Source organism: Rhincodon typus, chromosome 4 (assembly GCF_021869965.1).
Source record: "Rhincodon typus isolate 14 chromosome 4, sRhiTyp1.1, whole genome shotgun sequence".
Classification (NCBI taxonomy): domain Eukaryota; kingdom Metazoa; phylum Chordata; class Chondrichthyes; order Orectolobiformes; family Rhincodontidae; genus Rhincodon; species Rhincodon typus.
This window is the reverse complement of record NC_063335.1, coordinates 56,768,260-56,784,132: the sequence shown is the minus strand read 5'-3', so window position 1 is coordinate 56,784,132 and position 15,873 is coordinate 56,768,260. Positions and strand designations below refer to the sequence as shown.

Sequence of the window (15,873 nt, the reverse complement as noted above, 5' to 3'; positions counted from 1 at the left end):
TTTTTCTGAAGAAAGGTCTAGGCCCGAAACGTCAGCTTTCCTGCTCCTCTGATGCTGCTTGGCCTGCTGTGTTCATCCAGCTCTACACCTTGTTATCTCAGATTCTGCAGCATCTGCAGTTCCTACTATCTCAAAATATATCAGTGTTCCTTGTACTACTGTTGGATAAAAATCCTGGAATTCCTTCCCTAAGGGTGTTGCGGGGCATGTGGACAGCAATGATTCAGGAAGGCAGCTCACCACCACCTTCTCAAGGGTAACTAGGAATGGGTTTAATAAATGTTGGCCCAGCTAGTGATGCCCACATCCCACAAATTAACAAGAAGGAAACTTCCATACGGACTTCAAAGTGGGAAGGTTTGCAAGAGAGGAGATGGAGAATCGGAGGTGGCTTGTAGGGAGTTAGCTATAGGTTTGATGGGATTTGGAGAACGCCCATTCCTGAATGTGACTTAATTGAAAGACAGATAGGAAGAGAAAGGGTGTCTGAGTGACCTAGAGAAGTAATAAGAAATGGACTCCAGTCTGAAATGAGCTTTTAATGACTGGGCACAGAGGCATTTAGGTTAAATATACTGGGCAAAGATTAGCTAAGAAATGTCTAGGTCATAGACACAGGACAGAGAAGAGACAGCATAAGGGATTCAAAGAGAGAGCCAATGAGGAGTGTCTACCAAAAATCAACAGCAATTTATCGCAAAGCACAGCTGTCTGTGGTGACCAGCGGCTAAGCAGAGATGTGTTTTCTTTTCATATTTGTTAAGTAAACCCTTGAGCACAATGAGATTGCAAATGTTGTTTCCAAGTAACTGGAGTGATTAAATGCTCACACTCTGTCTCTGAAATAACTAACCTTTGCTGCAATGACTCAGTAATGATTATATTAATAAGATCAATAAGGATTTTATCGTCAGGAAATGTGTGTGCACGAAGCTGGGCTGTTTAACTAAGCCCAATAATTTTGAGAGCTTTTGCAAGTGCTTTTTTTCCACTGTTGAAATTTACTTGTCGTGTAGGAATCGTATAGAACTTTGGTGAGACTGTACTGTATGCAGTTCTAGTTGCCACATTACAGGAGTGCAGAGAAGATTCACCAGGATGCTGCCTGGGATGGAAATTTTACGAGGAAAGGTTGGATAGGCTTGGGTTGTTTTTGTTGGAGCAGGGAAGACTGAAGGATGATCTGATTGAGGTGTACAAGATTATGTGGGCATGGACAGAGTAGATAAGGAGCAGCTGTTCCCCTTAGTTGAAGGGTCAGTCACAAGGGGTCACTGGTATAAGGTGAGGGGCTGGAGGTTTAGGGTGGATGTGAGTAACAACTTTCTTACCCAGATGGTGGCGATGGTCTGGAATGTGCTACATAGAAGGGCAGTCAAGGCGAGTTGCCTCACATCCTTTAAAAAGTATCTGGATGAGCACTTGGCGCATCATAACATTCAAGGCTACGGGCCAAGTCCTGGTAAATGGGATTAGGTTGAAGGTCATATGTTTCTCACAAGTCCATGCAGACTCAATGGGCTAAAGGGCATCTTCTGCACTATATGATTCTACAAATAAAGCTTAGGACCAGTAGAGCAAGGATAAATCCTGCTGGACAGGTTCATTACAGTTTTTTGAACATATATCTAGAATTGTTTATAAAGGGGAACCAGTAAATACAGCACAGTTGGATTTCCAAAAGATACTACATAATGTGCTACACAAAGCGCTAATCATGGAGTTGCATACAATAAATAAGCATGAATAAAGGACTGGCTAACAGATAGAAGAAGAGAGTGGGCATAGACAAGGGCACTTTCAATTTGACAGACAGTGAGCAACAAGTGCCAGAAGGATCAATGCTGGGACCTCAGCTATTTACAATCTATATTCTATATTATAATCTAATATAATATAATATAATCTATACTAATGAATTAGATGAGAAGACAGAGAGTAATGTATTTTATGCTTGCTGTTGGTAGAAAGCTAAGTGAAAATGTAAACTGTGGGGAGGATACAGAGTGGCTGAAAAGAGATATAGACAGCAAAACAATAAGATGACACAAGTATAATGTAGGGGAGATTTGAGGTTATTCATTTTTCTAATGAGAAAAATTAGACCAATTTTCTTTGGAGTTTGGAAAAATGAGAAGTGATGCTACAGAGACAGATACGGGATTTTGAAAGGGTTTCATATAGGAAACACATATACTGTTTTCATTTATTGGAGAATCTAAATAGAGGCAAAGTCTCAGGATAAGAAGTCAATTAATTAGGACCGATTTAAGGAGAAAGGGCACAAGAACGGTCTGGAAGTTTCTACATGGCACAGGATGAGCACTGCACAACACCGTGGTATCCTTTTGTGTGTCTATTTATTAGATAACTTACCAGAAATAAATGTATGACATGTTCCTGAAAAGGACAATTACATTTCACCAGCTACTGACTATACACCTTATACTCCTTTATCACTAGGTTCTCCCATTGAAAGCCACTTTAGTTAAATAAAGATTTGTTTCCTACTTATCCACCTTATCCTCAAAAATGCTCATCTGCACTTGCTGTTAACACCACTATATCAGAAATTCTGAGAATGCTCTGCTGTTTGTACATCCCTCAGGGCTTTGCAATGTCTGACTGCCTCTCACTGCCCTTCCTTGGAAACACAGTCAGCTCCTCCCTCAGTTATTTGCACTGCATACATGTCTAATACAAATTATTAAACTCGGTTTGCTCAAGCAATAATTGAGAGTTAATTTCCACGTGCTTCAAAGGAATTTGGAACTATTTCCTTGAATTTTCAATGGCACAGTTTTGATGAGCTGATTCCAATCTGCATTAGTTTTACAAAAATGTAAAGGTTCATCAGAAATTTAATTTTGCAACTTTGGAAAGATGTACAAAGGTTTTCAATTTTTTTTTGTTATAGTTTATGTAATACTGAAGTTAGGTTAATGCTCTTTTTTGCTCCTATAACATGTCATGCCAGAGACAAAATGCTTTCATAGGGAAACATGTAGATTATTCCTTTTTTAAATCTCAGCCCTAATTATAACACTATATAAACAATCCAAATTAAATATATTTCCCAATTTTGGTGGTAAACTCCCAGTCATTCCAAAGGAATATTTCTAATGTAACTAGGGTTGCCAACTATTATAAAACCTATGCCAGGAAGCATCATCACATGACTTGCACCCCTTACACCTCCAGTGATTGGTCAACCAACACATCCATCCTAGTACTTTGTAAGAGGAGTAGGCCATTCAGCCCATGAGGCCTGTTGTGACCTTCAGTACGATCATGGCTGATCACAGACTTGAATGCCTTTTACCCACACCATCCTTCTAAACTTGTTAACACAATGGCTTCCCAATTGGAAAGTAAACAGACTAACAGGCCTCTCCCTATTTTCAAAATTCTGAAATCAGATAATGAAATGTTCAAACAAAATTACAAAAACAAAAAAAAAACACAAACTGTTTTAATGTGCCTGTATTTTGTCTCTCGGGTTGCACATAGTAGTATCCTACGGATTGATCTTTAATTCCTGGTGACTCCAGGCCAATCCTGGAAGGTTGGCAACACTGAACGTTCAGCACTATTAGTGACTTCAGTTACTGAAGTAGGCCAGGCCCAAATGCAGTGAGATGTGGACAATATCCAGGCCTGGTTTGACAAGTGACAACAATTAACACTGACAGCATGCAAATGCAAAACAATGACCATCTCCACTAAGACAGAATCAAACCAATCACACTTTGACACTCAATGGCATTACCATCGCTGGATTTCCCACCATCAACATCCTGGAGGCTACCATTGACTAGAAACTGAACTATACTAGCCATACTATGGCCAGAAGAACAGGTCAAAGGATCAGAAAACTGACAAGCTCATGTCCCAAGTCCACAAAGCCTGTCTACCATCTACAAGGCAGAAGTCGGGAATGTGATGTAATACTCCCTCCAATCAAACTCGAGAAGCTGAACACCAGCCAGGACAAAGCAGCCCATCTGATTAGTATAAAATCCACAAACATTCACTTACCACCGTTGTTCAGTGTGTATCTACAAGTTGCACTGCAGGCTCATCAAGGCTCCTTGGAACCTTCCAAACCAATTTTCACTACTATCTAGAAGGTCAAAGGCAGCAGATACATGGAAATACCACCACCTCCCAAGTTCCCCTCCAAGCCGCTCATTATCCTGACTTGGAAATATACTACCATTCCTTCACAGTTACTGCCTCAAAATCCTGGTACTCCTTCCCTGAGGGCATTGTGTGTCTATCTACAGCACTTACATTGCAATGGCTCAAGAAAGCAGCTCACCACCACCTTCAATGGCACCTAGGAATGTGGCTCAGCCAGCCACACCCCATGACTGAATAATAAATTAACACTGTGTAAAACTAACGGTAGGTTTCATATGTAATAAGATTCTATGAAGAAAACTTTTGCAAAATTAACAGCCTTAATTAAAAAGGATAATTTAGCTTCACCGACTTATTTCGTACTCTTTAGATCCAGTTCCAAGCGAAATAAAGTGGCTATATTTTATAAAACATCTCATTGGTGACCAAAGCTGGATCCTCCTTTACCGCTTCTCTTCCCAGGCAATGGGATGGGACACATTCCCCTCCTTTAAATGTGCTTTGATCTCAATGAGCAGTTACAGTGTTCGACAGGGGCACCGGGTTTCGGGTCGCATCGGAGTTATACGCTCAGCCTTTATCAACAAATGACTGTTCTCCCCTCTCCGGACTTAGCTATCCCCAGTTCCCTAAAAATACGGGACATTTTTCTCGAGAGAATAAGAAAATTAATTAAAAGACTACTGTTACCCGTTCCATTAACTCCACTTCGCGTTGACGAGCAGCTCGTTTCCTGCCTGATTCTGCGCCCAATAAAGGCAGCATCAGCCAGGCGAGGAACACCAGCCGAAATAGTGAACCCATATCTGGCAGTGGGAGCCTGAAAACCGAGCACTAAACTCACAGCCTCAGACCAACGGTCTGCTCCAGGCAGGAACCATCAACAAGTTGCAGGGATTTCAGGAATGTCCCAGACTAAACACTGACTCACTTTGTGCGTGTGTGTGTGTGCGCGCGCGTCCAGCCCCACTTCAATTGGGGGTGTTCGGAACGTTCAAAACTACAGATTCAATCTTTGTCAGAAACATTGAGTTGACGAAATGAAAATAAAGACGTGGCTGGAAAACAAGTTTGTGGTTTGGAGGCATGTTAAAAACTCGTTCTGGGACAAAGACGATCTGTGTCTTATTCCTTTACAGTTACAGAGTGCAGTTTTCAAACGCAGCAGTATGAAACGTGGCGGTTTTAAACAGATTGATAGGGAGAAGCATAAATAGTATGGTTCAAAAATATCGTTTCCCCAAACTGCTCCTCAGATTTCAGTGCATCTTACTGCAGTTTCCACTAGTGCTAATAGCATTTTAAACACAAACGATGTCTCTTATCCTTTCCTCTCAAGTCACCGCGTCAAAAGATGTTTTATTATCCAAATATAGTTGCATTGCACAATTATAGCTCTCTACCTGACCCCTGGCGGCGGCGGCACTGAGGTTGAGTCTACAGCGGCCGCTGAGATCTGCTGAATCTGGCTTGAAGCGCAAACTACCTCCTCCACTCCTCCATTTTCTGAGGCGAAATTTGGCCACACATTAGCACGATATTTCCTAATCAACTTGTTCAGATATAGAATAGAACCTCATAGAATGACTACAGAGCGGAAACAGGCCATTCGGCCCAACAAGTCCACAGCAACCCTCCGAAGGGCATCGTGACCCATCCCCATCCCCCTACCCTTTCCATGGCTAAGTCACCTAACCTACACATCCTTGAACACTATTCGCAATTTAGCATGGCCAATCCACCTAGCCTGCACATCTTTGGACTGTGGGAAGAAACCGGAGCACCGGGAGAATGAGCAAACTCCACACCGACAGTCATGCAAGGGTGGGATTGAACCCGGGTCCCTGGCGCTGTGAGAACCGTGCTGCCCTATTGTTACACACCTCCTGAGCAGGTGGACTTGAACTTCAGAGATAGGGACACTACACTAAAAGTGCCCTAAGCAAATCAAACAATGATTGTGAGCTTAATGCAAAATACATGCACTGGCTCACACGAGACTTGTATTAGGCAGTCAGAATTTTGTACCTAAAATGAAAACAGTACATAAAACTATGGGATCAATCAATGTTATTTAGTTAAAACCCTAGAATTCTTTTCCCAACAACATTGCGAATATACATCAGAGAAAGTAAGAACTGCCGATGATGGAGTCAGAGATAGCACAGTGTGGAGCTGGAGGAACACAGCAGGTCAGGCAGCATCAGAGGAGCAGGAAAGTTGCCGTTTCGGGTCGGGACCCTTCTTGAGAAAGAAGAGTCTTCCGTAGAAGAGTCCCGACTCGAAACCATCAACTTTCCTACTCTTCTGATGCTGCCTGGCCTGCTGTGTTTCTCCAGCTCCACACTGTGTTATCTCTTGCGAATATGCATGCTGTCCGCCTCCCCCATGACTGTAACAGCTCAAGAAGGCAGCTCAAGCCCATCTTCTTCAGGGCAATTAGGGATAGACAATACATGCTGGCCTAGCCAATCATACTACAAACAAATACATCTCTAAATAAAACCCTCTGACTGCTCTCTTTCTGAACTCATCTTTCTCATCACTGTCCTTGAGTTTATTGATGTCCTTTCTAAACTCCGTGACTGTCCTTCTTCTTAAAAACACAATCTCCTCATCTTGCCTTAATTGGTTTGCCAAATACTTTCAAACTGTGGTTACTGGCTCTTTACCACTGGAAATTGTTTGTCCTTGGTTACTGTATACACATCCTGATTATGCCACCTCTTAATCTTTGCTGTTCTAAGGAAAACAACTCCAAATCTCTCCGTATAACTGATGCACATCCACTCTGCTAGACCGTAAAACCATAAGAAATAGGAACTGGAGTAGGCTATTCAGTCCCTTGTGCATGTTCAGCCATCTAATGGTATCATGGCTGATCTAACATTTCTCACATCCACTTTTCTGCACTTTCCCCATAATCTTTGATCAAGAATTCATCTTTCTCAGTCTTACCCTCCCAGGAGGGGAGGCATTCTCTCAGCATTTACCCTGTCAACCCTTTAAGAATTTTGTATGTATCAATGAGATCACCTCTGATTCTTCTGTACTGTAGTGAGTAGAATCCCAACCTGTTTAGCCTTTGCTCATACCAGGGAGCATCCTAGTGAACCTTATCTGTAAATGAGGAGACCAAAACTGCTCACAGTAACCCAGATGTGGTCTCACCAACACCTTGTACAGTTGCAGTCAAACTTCCCTACTCTTATACTTCAACTCCCTTGAAATAAAGGTCAATATTCCGCTAGCCTTCCTAATTACCTGCTGTACTGTGTGCTAGTTTTCTGTTTCGTGCACAAGTATCCCCAAGTTCCTTTGTGTTGCAGCTTTCCGCAGTTTTTGTCTATTTAAATAATAAACTGTTCTTTTGTTCTCCCTTCCAAAATGAACAATTTCACGTTTTCCCATATTATACTCCATTTGCCATCACCACTTCTTCAGTGTCACTGGGTCAAAATCCAGGAATTATTTCCCTACAGCACATAGACTATAGTAGTTCCAAGTAGGCAGCTCACCACCACCTTCTCAAGGGCACCTAGGGATGGGCAATAAATGGTGGTCAGCCAGCAGCACCTGTGTCCCACAAGTGAATAAAGAAATATATAGTTTTGCATATGTGTTGCGGCATGGAGCTATGGAGAGTGATGGTAGTGGCTCCAATTTCTTCTTATCACTCAGCTGACCAGGAATCTCTTCCACTCTTGCTGCCTGCCACTGAGTGTGCTTCGGAAGGATTTGCAGGTTGATAATCAATCTCTTGCCTGTATTACGAACACATCTTCCATGGCCATTAGATCCTGAGTTGAGATGCAAACCTGAAGCTTCTGGTTCAGAGACAAGAACATTACCCACTGCATCACAAGTTCACCCTTTGCAGGGACACTACACATTGCATCTTACATTATGTACAAGTCTGAAATGAAATACTTGCATTTTAAAATAAAACACACTACTCCGTTCAGTGGTGACTGTCATTTTGTATCATCAGATTTGATATTTGTTGGCCATAAACACTCCTACCTTGTCTAAGTATTTTAATTATAATTAAATTTAGCTGGGTCACATATTACAAGATGTTAGTCCAAAGCACACTGAAATCACTTGTTCATGTGACTGACTGAGCTTAACAGCTCAGCTCCTGAGTGACATTACGAAGAGATGAAAATAACAACAGGGACGATGAGACCCATTAAATTTTTTGCAACCAGACATGGTGGTCCCAAAACTCCATATATTGTTTACCATCATAGTAACCATATGGTCTCCTGGGAGAGAGAAGATAAAGTTGCCACCCTCAATGTCAACACAGCTCTCCAAAACAAAGTCACAAAGGAGCTCCAGGAAAGCTGAGGTCAATTGAAAAAGTGGAACCATATCCTCTGCATTGGAAAATGGCTGCACTTTTTAGAAAACAGCTGTTGCAGCTTGAAGATATTTACATTTAGGAATTGGACTTAGTCTAATCTTCTTCCGTTCTTTTACAGATAATATTCCCTCCATCATAAGACCAGGAAAGGGACTGTTTGGTGATGATTCTAGTGAACAATTCTACTCACTTCACATAATACAGTGGAATGCAGATAACATCCAGGAGTCTGACAAATGGTAAGTAGCAACCACAATACATGCATTCCAAGAGATGAGTGATTTCAGTAGGATAAAACCTGAATACCTCCACTTCTACTCAATTGCATTCCTGAGGTTCACAGAAAAAGGTCCCCTCAGGATATAGAGAAGGATAAAGAGTGCCAGAATTTGCCAATCTTGCTCTCATTTCCTCCAGGTGACTGAAACTCAGTGATGGCACAGATTGAGGATGTCCTGGGACACCATAATGAAACTGTTTCCTCTGTTGAGCTCTGAAGGAGTGGGTAGTCATCCCATCCTGGTGGCTGTCAAGGAAACAGCACTGGTTGATTTTTATGAGATTGTTTTCTTTGGAGACCTGTAGGGAATCACTCAATCTTTAATTTATAAATATATCAAGGATGCTACGTATATAAATTTCTCCCATATCAAGGTCAGTGCTACAAGCTGGACAGTGAGATTTTGCAACATCATTAGCTTCCCCAAGGTGCAGGGTGTTATAGACTGTAAATACATTGTATCAACAAAATATGATTTCAATGTGCTGCGATCATCTGTGATCATCATTGCCACATTTTGGAGATTTGTGCCAGATATCCCAGAAGCTGCCATGATGCCTATATTCTTAATTACTCACAAGACTCTATCTAATTCCAAGGGCCAAATGCTATACACAGATGGCTTTTCAGAGACAAGGGCTACCCTGTTCAAAAATGCAATATGACTCTGAATGGAGTGGACAGCCACAGACATAACCCATACCTGAATAAATGTGCCATCCCGTGGAAGACACTAGGTTGCATGAAACTTTGGTCCAGAGAAATGAGCATTCATGAGCGATCAAGTAGTCACACATATATATTGTGGCCAATTTAGGGCCCAGTAAGGTAGGATGTGCTCCGGAGGAGATTTACAAGATTTATTTCATGTATGAAGAGCTTGTCATATGAGAAGTGGCTGAGTGCTCTGGGTCTGTACTCGATGGAAGTTAGAAGGATTCAGGGTGATCTCATTGCGACTACATAATACTGAGAGGACAGGGATAAGATGTTTCAACTAGCAGCAGAGACTAGAACCTGAGGGCAAAGCCTCAGAGTGAAGGGATGACCCTTTAGAACTGAGATAAGGACTTTCTTCAACCAGAGGGTGGTGAATCTGTGGAACTCGTTGCCGCAAAAGGCTGTGGAGGCCAAGTCATTGAGTGTGTTCAAGACAGAGATAGATAGGTTCTTGATTAGTAAGGGGCTCAAGGGTTATGGGGAGGAGGCAGGAGATTGGTTTTGAGAAACACATCAGCCATGGATCAAATGATGGAGCAGATTTGATGGACCGAATAGCCTAATCCTGCTCCTATATCTTATGGTGGACAGAAGAGTGGAAAGATTGAGAGCAAAGATCTATTACAAAGCTTTCTCATTACCTTTAATTTCCTCAAAGTGTTAAATTTTGGCTGCAATCATGAATTGAGCATTGAAGGTGCCTAAATTTTGCTGGTTTCCAGGATGCTTCTCAGAGATGATTAATGCCCAAATGAAAAAAATTCTATTGAGTTCAATAACTTTAGAGTCTGATTCCATCCATGCATGTTTTTATATAATTCCACACGCGGTTCTGTCATGACATGGTTGCTTTTAGGTCAGCTGACCCATTCTCACTCACTCATTCCTATTATTAGAATACATGGGTTGCTTTCAGCACAGCCTTCCCATTTTCTCTTACTGTCAGCTCTCAATACCACTTGTTCAGCTTCTCTTCCGTCCTGGCCTACTATCAATAATCCCCTAATTGCCTACCCTTTCTTATATCTCTGGGTTCCATCTGTAGCCAACCACTGACCCCTCCCTCACCCTGCCCCTCCCCATCCCCAATTTCACCTTCAGTACAAATATAACATTTTCTTAGCTGCTAGCTTCTGATGAAGAGTCACCAGACTCAAAATGTTAAGTCTTCCACAAATGCTGCCAGACCTGCAGAGTTTCACCAGCAATTTCTGTTTCTGATCTCCAGCATTTGTAGTTCTTTATGTTTTATTTAACTCCTGACAACTTTGTTACATAACCTGGTCCTTCAGTTAAAATCACAGTCGATCAAACGTACGATGATTGAAAGTGCATGTATATTTACAGATGTGAAAGTGTATTTATATGCTTCCTATGTGCTCTCATTTATTTTTTGTCCTTGTAGTGCCCTTGAAACTACATCTAGTGGAGTCCTGGGGTCCACAACTAGGGTAGATGGAGCCTGCTCTGCAGTGGACCAGATTGGCCTGGCAGATTTAGGCTGAAAGCTCCAGGATGTTTATGGCCAGACAGCTCACACTTGCTGAAAGTGTCTTGGCAAGATGTAGGCTCACTTGCCATGGCTGCAACTTCTATAGTGTTGGGAGCACAGGCAGATTGGAGGAGAAGGGGATGGGCTTCTTTAGAGTTTCCTGGCAGATGATTTCTTGGGGGTTGTGTGTGGTTCCTACTCCCTTTGGATGCCTGCTGGCATCACCCTGTCTTCTTGAAAGGAAGGGACTCCTGAGGGGAAGGTGAGGTCCCTTATTTCCCTTTTGTTTTGCCACTGATGCTGAGCATTAACAGCAAAAGTGGAGTGCAGATCTGCAGCATTTCTGGCATACACTGATTATTCTGTTGGATCTGGTTTTCCATGCAAGTTGCCAAACTGTCCATGGGGGCATCAAGGCATATGAATGTCAGAGCCTGGACAGTAACATTTACCGAGTGCATCTGACTAATGTGCTTGCTGCTCCTATGTCTGTCTGTGCATTTGCACAAAGTTAATGGTTGCTGAGAACATAGGTCATTCTCTGCCTTGACCTGATCACGTGCCTGATATATGCCTGTGCTCCGAGTTCCAGTGACCTCGGGTGTTTCTTTCTCTGCCAACTGTGGACACATGGCAATGATGTTGTCACCATATCATGCTCCCAAATCTAATCTATATGTAGCCAGGCCGGCTATGTTTGATGGCATAGCCTCCTTTGCCGGTCCACAGGAAAAAGGACAACCCTTCTCTCCATTGCCCAATTCACCAGGACCTTCAGGTCCCTCTCTCCAAAGTGGGGTCCTAGCTTTCTCTTCTCAGCCATGACCTTGGTAGCAACAGTCCCGAACTATGGCACCAATGTGATTGATTGAGAAGGGTGCATAATTAATGAGGTGAGCAACAGAGATTAGAACATAGAACATAGACCAGTACAGCACAGTACAGGCCCTTCAGCCCACGATGTTGTGCCAACCTATTATCCTACTCTAAGATCAAACTACCCTGTATACCTACATTTTACTATCATCCATGTGTCTATCCAAGAAGTGCTTAAATGTCTCTAATGTATCTGACTCCACTACCACTGCCAGCAGCGCATTCCACGCACCCACCACTCTCTGTAAAGAACCTGCCTCTGACATCTCCCCAATTTCTCTAAAATTTCAGTTTCTTACTCTTCCCGTGGGGATTAAGACTGGACTCAAAATTCCAAGTTCATATGCATGAAATATTGTATTATATGTTTGAAGATTTTTATTCATGCATCAAACAGGGATGTTTAGATTAGGTGGGTTAGACATGGGAAAAACAGGGGTAGGGGAATGGGTCTGGTTTGGATGCTCTTCGGAGGGGCAGTGTGGACTTGTTGGGCCGAATGGCCTGTTTCCACACTGTAGGGATTCTATGCAATATGAACATTGCCTGTAAGATAAGCATTTGTTGCACATCCCTAATGCCCAAGAAGACAGTGATGAACTGCTTTCCTGAACCACTGCAGTTTGTCTGGTGTACCTACAGGCCTACTGTTTAAGAATTTCCGCTGGACCAACAGTGCAGGAACAGTGATATATTTCCAAATCAGGGTGGTGCATGACTCAGAGGAGGAAGCAAAGGTAACAATGTTCTCTTGTGAAGACACAAACTACCTCACTTTCTAACCCTCTTTCCCTGTGACTCACTCAGTGACGCCATTTCCCAATGTTTGCAATTCCTTTCTCTGCACTTTTTGGTGTTTGTTGGGTGAATTAGCACTGCTGCCTCACAGCGCCAGGGACCCGGGTTCGATTCCACTCTCAGGGCGACTGTCTGTGTGGATTTTGCACATTTTCCCCGTGTCTGCGTGTGTTTCTTCCAGGTGCTCCAGTTTCCTGCCACAGTCCAAAGATGTGGATTGGCCATGTTAAATTGCCCGTAGTGTTCAGGGATGTGTAGATTAGGTGGGTTTATAGTGGGATGGGTCTGGGTGGGACACTGAGGTTCAGTGTGGACTTGGGCCAAAGGGCCGGTTTCCACACTGTAGGGATTCAATGAATTTTATGAGGGAGGATGTGGTGAGGATATTGCACATTCATCCCTCTAATATTGAGTTGACTGACTAAAAAAAACTGCCCCAGCAATAATACGCTGAGAACAGCTTTAATGAGCTGACACTAGGACTTCTGAAAATAAAGTCCCATCTTCGAGAGCTGCTAGCCGATCTGATCAGCTGGCAGTGAAGCGGTCTCAGCAGCATCAGAACTGTCGTGGCCATAGTGAGAACTACGTGCTGTCTGCAGGCAAGATCTATCGATGCTGAATTTACAGGTAAGTCAGGGCTTTTGTCAGGTGATGGGTGGAAATGCTGTGGGTGTCCCAAAGGCAGGGTGCCATCTTTTGAAGGTGTCCCTTAATAGACACAATTGACACCCCAAAGGAGGTAACCCTCTCACTCCTTTCTTAACCATTGGCGTGAAAAAACGGACTTCATTCTGCTTTATGTATTTGATGTATTATTGCCAGAGGCAGAAACAAATCCTTAAATGGCCATTAGCATCATGCCTATGATTGAATTTTACAGAACCTTTTGATAGCTTGAGGTCAGATTCATTCTAGGAACATTGAAATAATCATTTTTAGTGCTTTTCAGTGTATAAACAGCTGACATTGCTCAATTACTTAATGCTTTTGAGCAAAGGGAAAAGGATGGAGAATAGAATGACTCAAGGAGAAGAATAAATGAAAATCGAGTTGAAGAAAAGATTTTTGTAAGTGGGTGGGAGGGTGAGGTTGGGGTTCCAAGTGCAGCAGTGGCCTTCTGGATGGGCTGTTTGGAGATTGAAAAAGCTGACTTGGAATATGTTGTGGAAGTTGAGAGGCAAGGTGACAAACCCCTGATGGTTTATTCAGAAATCTCTCTCAAGATTGAAAAGACTTCTTAATTATTTACTGCACCATTATTGGCCTGTAACACACACTGGACTATTGGTACTGTTGTTTTATGAACAGTTCACAAAAAAAAAGGGGGTATCTCACCAATTCAGCAGGTAATGGTGATTTTCCTTAGACATAAATATTGATCAGAGCATCAGATCATCATCATTGGATCTTTTACCTGAATGCATAGCTGAGGCCTCTGTTTTATGTAGATATTTTATATCCAAAAATACAGGTAATATAATCTCACTTAAACCAGGTACCTCTATTCAACACTCCAACCCTTAAAATTGACTTTAATGTCAGATCTGTTGTAAGCATAGTTGATGTGGTGTGGGGTTGAGACAGCAAAAGTGATACTTGGGTAAACATTTTTGTGAAACCACTGCGCTGCCAGAAGAGTCAGCCTTTCAGTGTGAGGCCTATTTTTCCACCCCTTTGGCTTTCCTGTTTAATCTTGTTTTGCCAGCTTCTCTTTTTCACAGTTCCAGACCTATGTACTACCTCAACCAGTCACATGCTCTCTGGTTTGCTAATTATTTTAGATTTTTTCAATGAACTGTTGCAAAGGTTGTTTCAGCTATCCAACCATTTCCTTCTTTTGTTTTACAGATGATCCAAAATAAATTTTCACTTCTTCCATTTATTCTAGTTTTACATACTTTCTTAATTAATTCAGGTCGAATGAAGAGTTACATTTGAAATGTTAACCTCCCTGATCTCCATACTGACTAACCTACAGTTTTTACTTCAAGGTTAGTAATACCTGTTGTGGTTTCTAGATCTGTCTTTTCACAATAGAGTTACTAGCACAGGTCAGCTTCAAACAAAAACAACTTAAAGCAGTAACACATGCTTTAATTATTACACAGATGCACAAACCTGCTTTTTTTATTAGCAGTAACTTTAATAAAATCACTTTACACAGCAAGTACATTATTATGAAAAGCACGTCATTAGTAATCAGATTACAGAGTGTTGAACAAAAATACAAACTTGTGCAAAAGCAGATGAATCACCGGCCACCACCATCAAGAAAACATACTTTAAATATATAAAATAGCAGCAAACATCAACTGCGTTTGGAAAAGAAAAACTATAAATAAGAAACATTCCACCGTCTAATGACATTTTGTACTATTCAGTTGCACCTATCTGGGCTTTGAAAGGAGAATCTCTGTGTTTATTGTTTTCCAATCTATCCATTTAAACATCCAGGAACTAAATTATGCATTCCAGTGACTTTCCATTAGTTAAGTAGACTCTGTATTTATACTTAGAGTAAATAAATGAAAAATGATTGCACATTGAAATGGTCTCCAGTGATTTTGGCTATTTCACACTAATAAATATCAAAGTAAAACTCATGTTCAGGACATACATCCTTAACTTAAAATGTAATGATTAAGTTTCATACAAATTACTACAAGTGAACTATATTTTAAAAAACAGGCATTTCTTTAAAACAGCTTAACTTAAAGAGTTGGTTGTTTAGCTCATTCAGTATACACTGTTCTTGTGACCTTGTAACAACGTAATCAATACTGCTGGGTTATAAAACATCCCTTTAAAACCAGATCCAGCATCTAGTATCCACTTTAGATCAGAGATATTCAGTTATATTTCTGTCTTGTTCTCATTGCACAAGAAATACACTGATTTTGCTTATCTTGTACTCTTGATACCTTATTGCTTTGGAAGCATTAAAAAAAGGAAATTATATTTTCTTTCATTAGATGTCTAATTTGGTTCATTGCAGCTCAAAACCTCTTAGAAACCTACATTTATGGTGATTTTTAAAATGTTCCATATATGCAAATAGTAAGAAAAAAAATTATTTTCCTGCTTGGCCACATAGTGGCAGCAATGAGGACTTGCTGCTCAGGGAATTCAACAGTTAGATCACCAGCAAAAGCAAAACACTGTGGATACTGGATATTTGAAATAAAAAAAACT

At 41.5% G+C, this 15,873-nt stretch overlaps 1 protein-coding gene across 2 annotated transcripts in view; it reads right to left on the bottom strand.

Moving 5' to 3' along the window:
• Nucleotides 1-5,068, bottom strand: part of LOC109922864 (collagen triple helix repeat-containing protein 1) — a 47,769-nt gene extending 42,701 nt beyond the window's left edge. For both annotated transcript variants that reach the window (XM_048595851.1, XM_048595852.1), the window contains exon 1: nucleotides 4,834-5,068. In XM_048595851.1, coding sequence (XP_048451808.1) covers nucleotides 4,834-4,947 — 114 coding nt within the window. In that variant the 5' untranslated portion in view covers nucleotides 4,948-5,068. The remainder of the gene's footprint in view (nucleotides 1-4,833) is intronic.
• Nucleotides 5,069-15,873: the final 10,805 nt, after the last annotated feature.